Source organism: Choloepus didactylus, chromosome 7 (assembly GCF_015220235.1).
Source record: "Choloepus didactylus isolate mChoDid1 chromosome 7, mChoDid1.pri, whole genome shotgun sequence".
In the NCBI taxonomy this organism is placed as follows: domain Eukaryota; kingdom Metazoa; phylum Chordata; class Mammalia; order Pilosa; family Megalonychidae; genus Choloepus; species Choloepus didactylus.
The window spans coordinates 17,004,813-17,017,297 of NC_051313.1; the positions used below are offsets into that span (position 1 = coordinate 17,004,813).

The 12,485-nt window shown below is 40.0% G+C and overlaps 1 protein-coding gene across 14 annotated transcripts in view; it reads left to right on the plus strand.

Moving 5' to 3' along the window:
• The window catches only part of EPB41L2 (erythrocyte membrane protein band 4.1 like 2), a 229,245-nt gene that overhangs the window by 141,994 nt on the left and 74,766 nt on the right, over positions 1–12,485 (plus strand). For all 14 annotated transcript variants that reach the window (XM_037844854.1, XM_037844858.1, XM_037844861.1 and 11 more), the window contains exons 5-8: positions 510–552; positions 7,716–7,791; positions 9,655–9,873; positions 11,264–11,351. In XM_037844854.1, the coding sequence (XP_037700782.1) occupies positions 510–552; positions 7,716–7,791; positions 9,655–9,873; positions 11,264–11,351 (426 nt within the window). The remainder of the gene's footprint in view (positions 1–509; positions 553–7,715; positions 7,792–9,654; positions 9,874–11,263; positions 11,352–12,485) is intronic.

Here is a 12,485-nt window from a genome sequence, read left to right on the forward strand (position 1 = left end):
GGTAGCACTGTACAGTTTCAGGACGAGGCAGGTTTGAGGAGGAGCTGGCTTTAGGGGTTGCAGGTATTTGTGTTTAATTGGGATAAATTTGTTTTTAGCTAGTAGTTTCCACTTCACATTTTATCCCTTGTGAATTAAGACAGTTACCGCCTGTGTCTGTGCTCTCATTTCAGCATCTGCAGGGGCCGTTTGCTGGCAGTTCTCCCCCAGATTAAAGGCTGTAAGGAGACGTGCTGTGGCTCCTCCTTTGGATAGATGTTTGATTTCAGAGGTTCCTGAGACCAGCCTTAAAAGTGTTGGAATATTTTATTTATATAGTAGACACACATAAACACTTTTAAAAACAAACCAACATATAGCTTAGTGGAATAATAGTAGCTGTGAAAGCTGCTTTGAATAAGACTTTCTTAAAACATGTCTTTATTTAAGTAGGTGTATTAACAGTAAACTGTTTAGTTTTGGATTCTGAAATATTTCCTATGGATTAATTGTTTTTTTCCTCCCTGCAGAGCTGGCTAGATCCTGCAAAAGAAATAAAGAGACAACTGCGAAGTGAGTATTTAAATAATCATATGTTGAGGTTAACTTTAATCTTTACATATCCATTCCTATCTTAATAAAATTCACAGGCATGTACATTAGAATAACTAGTAGGATGGTGATAGAATGATCAGTTGTATTTTGCATTTGTACCGTCTAGGAAGTTAAATACTAAATTTTTTTGCAGAATGGTCAACGTTCGTTCATCCTACGAATGGCTTAGGGTCTCCTACTAGTCAGGGAGTTCTAGACTTACATCCCTAAATATTCCCTTACAATGTCCCACAATGAAGTAACAGTTGACCTTTTGTTCTGGGAAAAGAATGAGAAGCTGCTTTTTGGTAATTTTCACTTTTTATGTAAATTTTGCTGTAGGTAGTTCTGTTACTGTTGCTTTGCCCATTTCCTTTTTGAAGTGTATACATAATTTAATTACTAAGGGTGCCTCAGGCCCCAGGAGCACCTGGGTCCACTGTCGTCTATCGGAGCCAGGACTTCTCAGTTCCCAGAGGAGATGCCCTCTCTAGGCTTTTTCCCTGCTCACAGGCCAAGTCCCTGGATGTGCCTTTGAGCCTGGGTTTGCAGGTAGGCCTGCTTGCCCCCTTCTCCCACTCTCCACTCCTTTGCATTTGTAGACTCCCCAAATGAGTTATTGGCCCCTCCAGCTGGCTTGGTTTCCTTCTGAGTTCTGCCAGTGCTGGATGCCTTGCCTCTGGCCAGCATTGTGATGCCTGAGCCAAGAACCATTATCACCCAGAATAGGCCCTGATAGAGGATCCAGATACTCAATTACTCAATTCCCTTCAGGGTCTGTGAGTTAGTAAAGCAGGAAAAGTGGGGAGCCAGGAGCAGCTGGAATTTTCAGACAGGAGAGCAAATGTGGAAGCGTGGTAGACTCCTAACAGCCCCTCTGGGCTGTGGACTGAGCCACCCAGGGGTGACTGTCCCTCAGTGTGCCAGCCTGCAGAATGCCCTTGGGACTGTACATTTCCTTCCCTGCTGATTGATGGTTCCTAGTGTCGGTACATTGAAGCAAGTCTATACCTGCCCTTCCATTCCTTTCCATCTGCCTTGTCTCTCTCAGTTTAGTGGCACCACATTTGTTTTTTAATTTTTTTTTTTCTTTCTTCCTTGAATTACTAATTCAGTAGTCTCGCCCTCTCATCTTTCCTCCTTTTTTATTCTGGGCTGTTCCAGTTTGCTAAAGCTGCTGTAATGCAAAATACCAGAAATGGATTGGCTTTTATAAAGGGGATTTATTAGGTTACAAATTTACATTCTAAGGCCATAAAAGTGTCCAGACTAAGGCAACAGCAAGAGGATACCTTCACTGAAGAAAGGCCAATGGCATCCAGAACACCTCTGTCAGCTGGGAAGGCAAGTGGCTGGCGTCAGCTGGTCCTTTACTCCTGGTTTCAAAATGACTTTCTCCAAAGTGTCTCTGGGCTTCTGTCTCCCTTAGCTTCTGTCTCTCAGCTCCTGTGCATCCTTGCTTGTTCTCCCAGGGTGTTTCTCTCTAAGTGTCTGGGGTCCTCTCTTAGTTTCTTTGGGGGCAAGCTCTGGGCTTCATCTCTTAGTTTAGCAATCTCCAGATGTCTTCCTGTCTGTATCTCCAAGCATCTGTATCTGTGTCGGCCCTTGAGCTCTCTTAAGGACTCTAGTAAACTAATCGAGACCCACCTTGAATGGGTGGGGGCACACCTCCATGGAAATACTCTAATCAAAAGGTCTCATCCACAGTTGGGTGGGTCACATCTCCATGGAAACAGCCTAATCAAAAGATCCCGCTCACAGTAAGTCGGCACCCACAAGGCTGGATTAAAAGAACATGGCTTTTGTGGGGGACATTATAGATCCAGACCAGCACGTGGGCATATATCTTATTTTCCCCATTTTCTCTCCTTATAAACTCATCTTTCGTTTCCTTTTTTTTTTTAAAATTGTGAACTTTAGCATATATACCTTACAGTGATAACTTTCAAAGTATGATTTCACAAGTAGTTAGCAAATTTCACAGAATGTCATGGGTCACAGTTCCACAACTTCAGCCATTTCCGTTATTGTAAAATATATGTACAGAAAGGTGTCATCTCTTGATGAACTGCTCAACAAGCAGTCATATAGGTAATTTCAAAAATTGTTATGGGTTACAGTTCCACGGTTTCAGTTCTTCCCTTATTAGGGAGTACAAGGTACATACAGAAAAGTGAAGACCTTCAACGAGCAGCTATAGAGCAAATCCCAAAGGATGCTACGGGCTACAGTTCCACCATGTCATTTCCCTCCTTCCAGCCATTCCAACACCCCAGCGTCCAAAAATATATATATAATTATATAAAGTTTCAGTATTCATAGACCTTTGTTAAATCTTAACTTGTTTGTTGCTGCCCCTTCCTCTCACTTAATCTCTTTCTCCATCTTCAGCGGTGTCTAGGTGGTGAGCAATCTAACTTGCTCATATTGAAAGAGGGTGTTAACAGTATGGGGAAAGGGGCTGCATCTGGTGGTGGTTCTTAAAGAGGCTGTTGCCTCTGGGTTTTAGGACTTGTGTGGCATAGGAACTCGGGTGGATTTAACTTTCTGAAAGGTAATAGTTAGTGAGTGCATCTTTTATAGAATCTTTTCCCTTTTTAGAATATCATTGATTAGAGTGACCAAGCTTCCTGGGATGCAGGACTTTTCAGAGCTAAACCTGGGACTGGCAGACTGGAATGGGGGGCTGATCACCCTGTCTTTGACCATCATCCCTGGCTTTCCAGCATTTCCCCTGTCCTTCTCTCTCTGCTTCCCGCTCCCTTCCACTCCTTTCCCTTCCCCAATTATATTTGCCTCATGAAAGGAAAAGGGGGAAAAAGTAAAAGAATAATAGACCCTGATGATACATTATGCTTACATTCTGAAAGAAATGGTACCAGGAAACATTGGAACTTACTGCTTTATCCCTTCCTTCTGCAAAATGCATAAATTAAAAACATAAGGAATGTTTCTTACACTTTCTCTAAAACCAGACCTTCCAAGTGACCCAAACCATAGAGAGAACAGGATAACCTCTGAAACGTGACCGATGTTCCTAGGGTTTTGTTTTGGCCCTTGTTTGATTGGTTTTGTGTGCCACTCATTTCAGAGCCATGGCAGTTTCCTAACTTGTGGAAGGCAAGACTTGCTGATAATGAATCATGTTGTTAAGTTTTGATTATTTGTGAAGTTTTTAAAGAGTGATTTCAGAACTTCTGCCCTTGTGGTTTGGCAAGAGGAATAACAGTAACAAATAGGATTTGACTTTTTCAAAGTTTTGGAGCCAGTTATTGAAATGGCATCCTGCATGCTCAGAAAGTAGGCTAGAGAGTGAGGTGTAGCTGTTGTATTTGCCTCTTTCTGCTAGTGCTAAAATGGACTAAAGAACTGCTTGTTTTATCTTAGTTCAGCCTCTGTTATGATTTTGTTATTTTTTCAGTAACCAGGCAGTAAAGGTAAATATTAACGTTTTTTGTGTTACTTACAAAAACTGACAACCTAATGGTTGTTGTTTAAAATTTGCCTTAAATTCTTTGTTTTCAAATATAGACAAATAAGATTATATAGCTTAGAGGGACTGTTTTCTTATAGCTTGGTAAAATTTATGATGAGTATATAAATTAATTAAAAGTTTAATTGTGATTGGGGCCTATTGGCATTATTGGTGTAATTCAACTTTTGGAATTGGAAATATGTCCCAAAATGTAAGTATTCTATTAGAAACTTATTGTAGTCATATCCAGGCAAGTACGTGCTAGTGTCAGCACACAGAAAACAAATAAACCGGAAGCCATTTTTTTTTTTTAATCATCATTTTATTGAGATATATTCACATACCACGCAGTCATACAAAACAAATTGTACTTTCGATTGTTTACAGTACCATTACATAGTTGTACATTCATCACCTAAATCAATCCCTGACACCTTCATTAGCACACACACAAAAATAACAAGAATAATAATTAGAGTGAAAAAGAGCAATTGAAGTAAAAAAGAACACTAGGTACCTTTGTCTGTTTGTTTGCTTCCCCTACTTTTCTACACATCGATCCATAAACTAGACAAAGTGGAGTTTGGTCCTTATGGCATTCCCAATCCCACTGTCACCCCTCATAAGCTACATTTTTATACAACTGTCTTCGAGATTCATGGGTTCTGGGTTGTAGTTTAATAGTTTCAGGTATCCACCACCAGCTACCCCAATTCTTTAGAACCTAAAAAAGGTTGTCTAAAGTGTGCGTAAGAGTGCCCACCAGAGTGATCTCTCGGCTCGTTTTGGAATCTCTCTGCCACTGAAGCTTATTTCATTTCCTTTCACATCCCCCTTTTGGTCAAGAAGATGTTCTCCATCCCACGATGCCGGGTCTACATTCCTCCCCGGGAGTCATATTCCACGTTGCCAGGGAGATTCACTTCCCTGGGTGTCTGATCCCACGTAGGGGGGAGGGCAGTGATTTCACCTTTCAAGTTGGCTTAGCCAGAGAGAGAGGGCCACATCTGAGCAACAAAGAGGCATTCAGGAGGAGACTCTTAGGCACAAATACAGGGAGGCCTAGCCTCTCCTTTGCAGCAACCGTCTTCCCAAGGGTAAAACTTATGGTAGAGGGCTCAATCCATCAAACCACCAGTCCCCTATGTCTGTGGTCATGTTAGCAACCATGGAGGTGGGGTAGGCGAATACCCCTGCATTCTCCACAGGCTCCTCAAGGGGGCACTACATCTTTTTTTTTTTTTTTTTTTCCTTGTTTGTCTTTTTTCTTTTCTTTTTTTTTTTTTTTTTTTCGGAAGACATTTAAGAAATGGTAATCCTGTGGTGAGTGCTAATTTATGGATTACCTGTCCTCGTGAAGGACTTTATACTGATGTTCAACTTGAGAGTACAAGATATCTGAGAAAAACAACTTCTGTTTTTGGTAAATGTCTTAATGGTTTGGTGGTAATTGTGAAGCTAAAATATGTTACTAAACCATCTGATTATCCCAACTCTCTGCTGTTTCTTTCCTGCCTTCTGGCTTCTTCTGTCATCCCTTGACTTTCCCATCGTTTGGAACTTACTCTTTCCCTAAGAGAGTTGCTCCCTGAGTTGGAGCTATCACCTCCCTGCAGCTTCCCTCATCAGTAACACGAGGATAAGGTACACAGGAAAAGATAACTGGAAGTTTCCTTATGGTTCAAAAGTGCTTTAAAAATATATATTTTAAGGGATTTCCAAATCTGTAATTTTGTCCTGACCTGTTTTTCTTCGCTCAGCCTGACATAAGCACCCCCTCCGCAAAACAAATAACATAAAACTAGCACTCTCCTTCCCCCTTTGCTGTGGCACCATCATTTATGTAGTCTTTTAGGCTTGGCATTATGGGATTGTCTTCAATTTCAGCCCTCTTTTTCTTAGAAGACACTCAACACCTCCTATGCATTCTTCCCTTTGTTGTCATCTCTCCCATTTGGATTTTCCTAGTGTTGATCTCCTAATGTTATGATCTTCAGAACAAAACTGAGAATAAACAAATAACAAAATCATGCGAGGGAAGAAGGGTTGGTGTGAGTCCTGTCTTGTATGTATCTTCTGTGCTCATGCTTGTAAACATCATCAAGGGGCCAGAAGTGGATGATTCTAGTGGTTTGGGAAATTTCTCCTTCACTGTGATACGAACATCACCGTCCTAGGGTATTAATAAAGACAGTCACCAAAGACAATAATCCCGGAAGTTTTGAATGCCGATGGGGGCTGGTGGAAGTGCATACCCGGTGCAGGGTTATTTGACACAGCACTGTGCTACAGCCCAAGAAACATCCTCTCACTTGATATTCAGGAAACTCCTATACCCCTTTATTACATTTTAAATGTGTTAAATGTGTGATGCAGAACTGAAATCTGTTTTCTAAGTTTAGCTGGATAGTCTTTATTGGTAGAATAGTGGTGTTTTCAGGCAAACCCAGCCAAAGTGGTGTGTGTGTGTGTTGAGTACCTAGCCATTTAAGAAAAAAATGTGTTCAGCTGGATGGACTTTACTAGTAGAATAGTGAGGTAGTGAGCTCAACTCCAGCAAAAGTGCGTGTGCTTTGAGTACCTCATTCCTAGAAGCCTTCAGTAATTGTTTCTTGATTTTTGAGTACGAGAAAAGGTATAGAGTGTTGATGGTAAGAAAAAAACAAAAGGACACATTGAACAAGAGAATGGATTCAAGGATGGTTTCTTCAAGTCCGTAAATGAATGTTCTAGTCAGGCCTTCAAATATGTAGAGAGTAAAATAATTTACATACACACCCAACTTTTTTTCTTTTAAAGTGTAGTGTACTATGAACTTTTGAGCATGACTCAATTCAGGACTGTGGAATTGTTTGCATACTTTTTTAGGGAGATAGTACCTACCTTCTTCCCATATATTTTTATTTCCTTTTGTTTTTCAAGCTATCCAAAACATAATATATCAAAGCATTAGTTAAAGGTTTAATGTGCAAATATGAATTTGCCTTTCATTAAGTCATTTGTGACCTTCTGGGCTTGATATATCAATTTTTTAAATGGCGCAGGAGAACACAGCATATGATGTTATATATGGTATAAATATATCTACTCTATAAAACCTGGGAAATAATTTTATTGTTTTAAACATTGTGGGGTTTTATCATACTCTCCTTATCTTGAGATCTCTTTTAATACTTCCTTCAAATTGGCCATTAATCATTTCCTGAATAGCTATTGGGATCATTTCATCGTTAGTCTCTACTCCCAACAACATAGAAATCCTGAAGTACCTTTGTTTCTAAAGGGTGGAGAGTATTTAGTATCTGTAGGTCCCATGGTTAAAACAAATCTCACCTTAGAACTGTTTCATATTGGTTACATTACAATTTTTGTATAATGGATCAACATTCAAAACATTTGTTGAAATACCAGTAAATGTTTATCAAAAAGTGAACCTGTTCTTTAATGGTGGGTTCTTTATATAATTGATTTTTTATTTTATTTTTCACCTTTTTTTTTCTTTGTTTGTTTGTAAATGATACTATCTTTCAATTAAAAAAGTAAAATTCTTTAAATTGATTTATAATGGGATTAGTCTGTACTGTTTGAATGTTGTCCTTCATGTTTTATCAAAATATTGGTGATTCTGTTGTTTGGATAAATAATCATGATATTTAAATAATTACAGATCTTCCTTGGCTGTTCACTTTTAATGTGAAGTTTTATCCTCCTGACCCTTCTCAATTAACTGAAGATATCACCAGGTACTTTAATGTATTTCTGTAGTTCTTAATGTATTTCTGAACTTTGGGAGAATGGTGGTAATTTTAGGATTAAAACTGAAACAGTTTTTTTAATAAGTTGAATTGTAGAAAGTTTCCTTGGAAATTTATATTCTAAAATAGTTGGAATGTTGCCAATTTCAAACATTTTATTACTATTTCTTTTATTTCTTCATTTGTATTCAAGTAATAGAATATTTTTTAAAATGATATTTCTGTCAACGTTTCTTTTGTTAGACTTTTAAAAATTACTGATAACATAACATTTCAGATTTTAATACTAAGATGGTTTTTATTGTATAGCACAGGTGTACACTTTTACTAGTTTCATATCACAAAGTTGATACAACAGTTGAAAAATGAAATTAGTTTAAAAAGGCAGTCGAACTGGTAAGTTTTTTGTTCATTACCTCCCTACCCCCCAAAAAAACAAAAACAAGTAATAAGGTAGGCTTTCTTATATAGAGTCAATAGCTGTGTCTTCTCTATCTCTGAAGTTGCCTGAGCTATAGAACATGGGATTACATTGTAAATAAAGGATTCAGTTTAGCAGCAAGAGAGCACTTATTGATTCTGAGAGTGATTGCCTATTTGTATGGTAACCTAAGCACATCATGAATTAGACTGGGTACCAGCAACAGGATTTCTTAGTTTGGTAAGAGTAAATGTGTAAGGTTAGTTTGAGATTTTTCTTTAAAAGTTACTTGCACAACCAAGGAAAACTGTTGCATTGAATGTACTTTCAGAAAACTAGAGGGTTTTAGCAAAAGACTGCTAATCTCTGGTTGATATGTCTTCGATGCTCTCTACTGGGCCAATGTTGTTATCAGACATTGAGTTGTGTTGGTGTGTAAAAGAGTGCAGAAGAGGCAGCACCTGCCAGTGACCACGGCAGGTCTCCGAAGAGCCTTGAGAGTCCGAGCACTGGCATTGAATTTGAGAGGATTGGTGGTGACCTTAGCAAGTTAAATTCGAGAGTAGAAATGGGATGTTAAAATGTTACCAGATGAGTTGATATTGGGGGGGGGGTATCTCTGTAGAGTATAAACGTGTTCCTCCAGTTTTACTATGAAATGGAAAATGCAGATACTTTTAGAAACTGTATACCATGCTGCTTGTAACATTGCATAAGTATGACTATTATTATTGAGCTAATTGTTTTAGCTACCTGTTATTTTGTTTGTATTATCATATTTAATTTAGGGAGGTAGTACCCGATTTACAGGTGAGGAATAGGCTTTAGCCAAGTAAATTAACTTGCCCAAAGTCATAGAGAGCCAGTTCTGCCTGACTGGGAAGGCTGTGCTTTCTCTTCTCTACTGTGCCAGCTGCCGCTGGATGGGACAAGTGCGCAAGAGAGGCCTTGTAAGTGGATGTTTTCTTACAATTATTGTTAAAGGTGTCTCAGGAAAAGAAGAAATTAGTATGGAAAGAGTAGAGAGGATGAAGGATGGGTGACCTAGCTTTTCTTGCAAATGTTTTATTCCATTCATCTTTACAACTTTGCCAAGAGATGTGCTAATTTTTATTAGTTTTAAATTCAAGAAGACAGTTTTAAGTGATTGGAATTTTAACGTTCAGATACAAAGCTACTATTGTACTAGTAGCAATAGACCAGGTATTACCGGAGCAACAATCCAGTACTGTGGATTAGCTCTCTGGGCTCCGTTTCTGTGGATAAGCCACGGGTGGGGCTTCGTGTTGGAGAAAACTGTTCGTCCTGCAGGTGTGAAGAGGGGCCTGTGTTGTGGAGTGGTTTTCAAAGGAGGAGTGGAGCTCAGGGGTTATGAGTGCTGCGGCCCATCTAACTGTCCTTCCCCACCCTTGTCCCCCTGCTCCTGCCAGGTACTTCTTGTGCCTTCAGCTCCGGCAGGACATTATCTCTGGCCTCCTGCCCTGCTCTTTTATGACTCACGCCCTCCTGGGATCCTACACGCTGCAGGCCGAGCTCGGGGATTATGACCCAGAAGAGCATGGCAGTGGCGACCTCAGTGACTTCCAGTTTGCTCCCACGCAGACCAGGGAGCTGGAGGAGAAGGTGACAGAGCTGCATAAAACCCACAGGTGTGCCCACTGCTTCCGGGTGGGGGGCGGGGAGGGAGCCGTGGGGTGGGGGGATGTGTAGGTAGCTCTCCTCCCTGATCTTGTGTTGAGCACAGGTTATGGGATTGTTCAGTTTTTCCTTTTGGGGCTTCACCTGGTACTGATCAGAATCACTGACTGCCCTAGAGAGTTCATTTTCTTTATGACTCTAAAAGAGGAACTGTGCTCATAAGAATAAATATTTTCATTTACTGGAAAAATGTACTTTTCCCTTTGACATCTCCTCCCTACTCCCCAGCCAGTCCTGTCTCTTTAACATGCACACACAACTGAAACAAACTTATCCACATACTCATTCCATATTTACTTTATGCCTATTCCACTTTTTAATTGTTTATCATTAGTATATTTGATCAGACAGCCTGGAGATGAGGCGGCATCAGGCTTTGAAGTAGAAATGTGGCCAGTGATTGGGGTAGGAGTAGTAACTGAAAGTGCAGGTGATTTCCCTTTGTCCTGTCCACAGAAGCTGCCCTTTTGCTTTAGCTCAGGTTACATAGATTAGTTAAATACCAAGTTTTGGTTTGAAAAGTTTGGATGGAAATAAATGGATTTTTTTTTAGCAAAAGTTTTTAAAACTCTGGCTACAAAATTGTAATTTACAGTATCTTAAAAAATTAAAGTTTTGTAAAAGTTTGACCTAAAAGCATTTTGAAGAGATATTCAGAGATTAGAAATTGTAAAACTGCTACATTCATGAACTCTCCTTTAAAAATAAAAAGGGCAGTATTTTGACTCTAAATATTTTCTTATGAACTTTGTTTCAATTCTGTGCAACTGACATTTTTTACATAATTCTGATTTGAAATATCAGGTGCTGAAATGCCATGAGGAAGATAGACCTGCTCTCTAGGAACTTAAAATGTGTTTAGTTGGGGATACAGATAAGAATGGAAATAATTGTAGTGTGGGCAGGATGTGATGTTATCTATGATAGGTGTAAAATCAGGTACAAGTAATCGGATCTTTATTTTCTAGAGGAGAATACAGTTAAGGACTAAGAATGTCTAAGAAAGATGAAACTACTTAAAAATTTTTTTTCAGTTAGCTTATCTTGTGCCCATTTTTGCTAGGGCTTTTTTCTTCAGTGAAAAAGAAATCAAAAGCAACTTCTTAAGGTGGGGTAAGGGGTGGAGGTGTGCCTGCTTGTCATTTGCAGATTTGGATTACAGGGTCTTAAGAGAAAAGTGCCAGAGGTTGAGAGTGGAGTCTCCTTATGTGTTTCATATTTGACTGTAAATTTAGCTGAGTTACTCTCCCACCTCAAACTCTCCAAGCTCACAGCCTCCTTCCCCCATTTGGCCACATTTGCACCTACCAATAAGATAATGTTGTTTCTTTTGATTCTCAGGGGCTTATCTCCAGCACAAGCTGATTCTCAATTCTTAGAAAATGCGAAGAGGCTCTCCATGTATGGTGTTGACCTCCATCATGCCAAGGTACAGTAAATGCAGCAGGGAAGGTGACCTCATTCCAGTCGGTTGGCTATGTTTTTGAGGGGGCTCCGGTGGCACAATAGCCTAGTTCACTTTTGGGAAAAGGCCCCTCACCCACACCTGAGGTTCTCTATGGTATTTCTTTGGTGTCTATTTGTAGGGTTTATGGTTGAAGGAGGAGCCACTTATTCTCCAGCTACTTCTTTTTTCTCTTCCCCGTCTTCAGCCTTCTGAAGGGTGCCCCTCTATCAGTTGTGTCTTAAAAGAGGAGAGCAGATCTTAGCAACCACGAAAGAGCAGAAGTGGCATCAATGTGACCACCTTTCAAAGTCTTCTGGGTTGTGGAGGAGCCTGATCATAGGTTTTTTTGTTTTGCACTTCATGAAGGATAAAGTAGGCTGTCCTGGGCTCCAGGGGATGAAGCCTCTTCAGTCTAATTTGAGAACTTCTGTTCTTGCTGGCTGGTAGGAAACAATTGAAAGTAATGTTCATTCATTCCATTTATCATCTGATAGACTCATTGGGTAATGTATCAGAAGCAGGTGTTTTCAGCTCATTGGAAAGAAAATCTGGCAATTAAAAGAAATTTTCGTGTAGTTTAAAGTTTTGTGTCTTTATACATTTTTCACTACCTTGAAATCAGTTCTTAACGGCAAATTCACATCAGGGTAAATTGCGTAGAGTTCAGTAAAGGGGCTGTTGACAGAGGTGCAGGGAAACCACAAGGGTAGTGCAGGACCCGGGCTCGTTCTCTTAACCTTTCTGGATCTGAAGTGATGACATCAAAGAATTGTACTAGAGCCTAGAAGGAGAGATCTGTGTAGAGGGGCCCTCTGAGGGAACAGGGGTTGCCAGAGGGACACAGCCAGCCTCGTGTGACCTCATGAGGAGGATCTGGGGAATAAACACCCCCAACTCCCCCCCCTTCCCCTTCTGCAAGAAATTTCCATAGGCTGAACCCATTCGGAAGCCAGTAGATCCTGTTGACATCCCTTGCGGCAGCTTTGTGGGTCAGGGAGCAAGGCGGAGAGAAGGGTGCTTCTTTTTTATTAGTTTATTTTTCTGACTTTGTTACTGAAGGGCAGAAGTCATAAATAGAGGAAAAAGGCATGCTTTCTTCCTTTTCACTTTCTACCC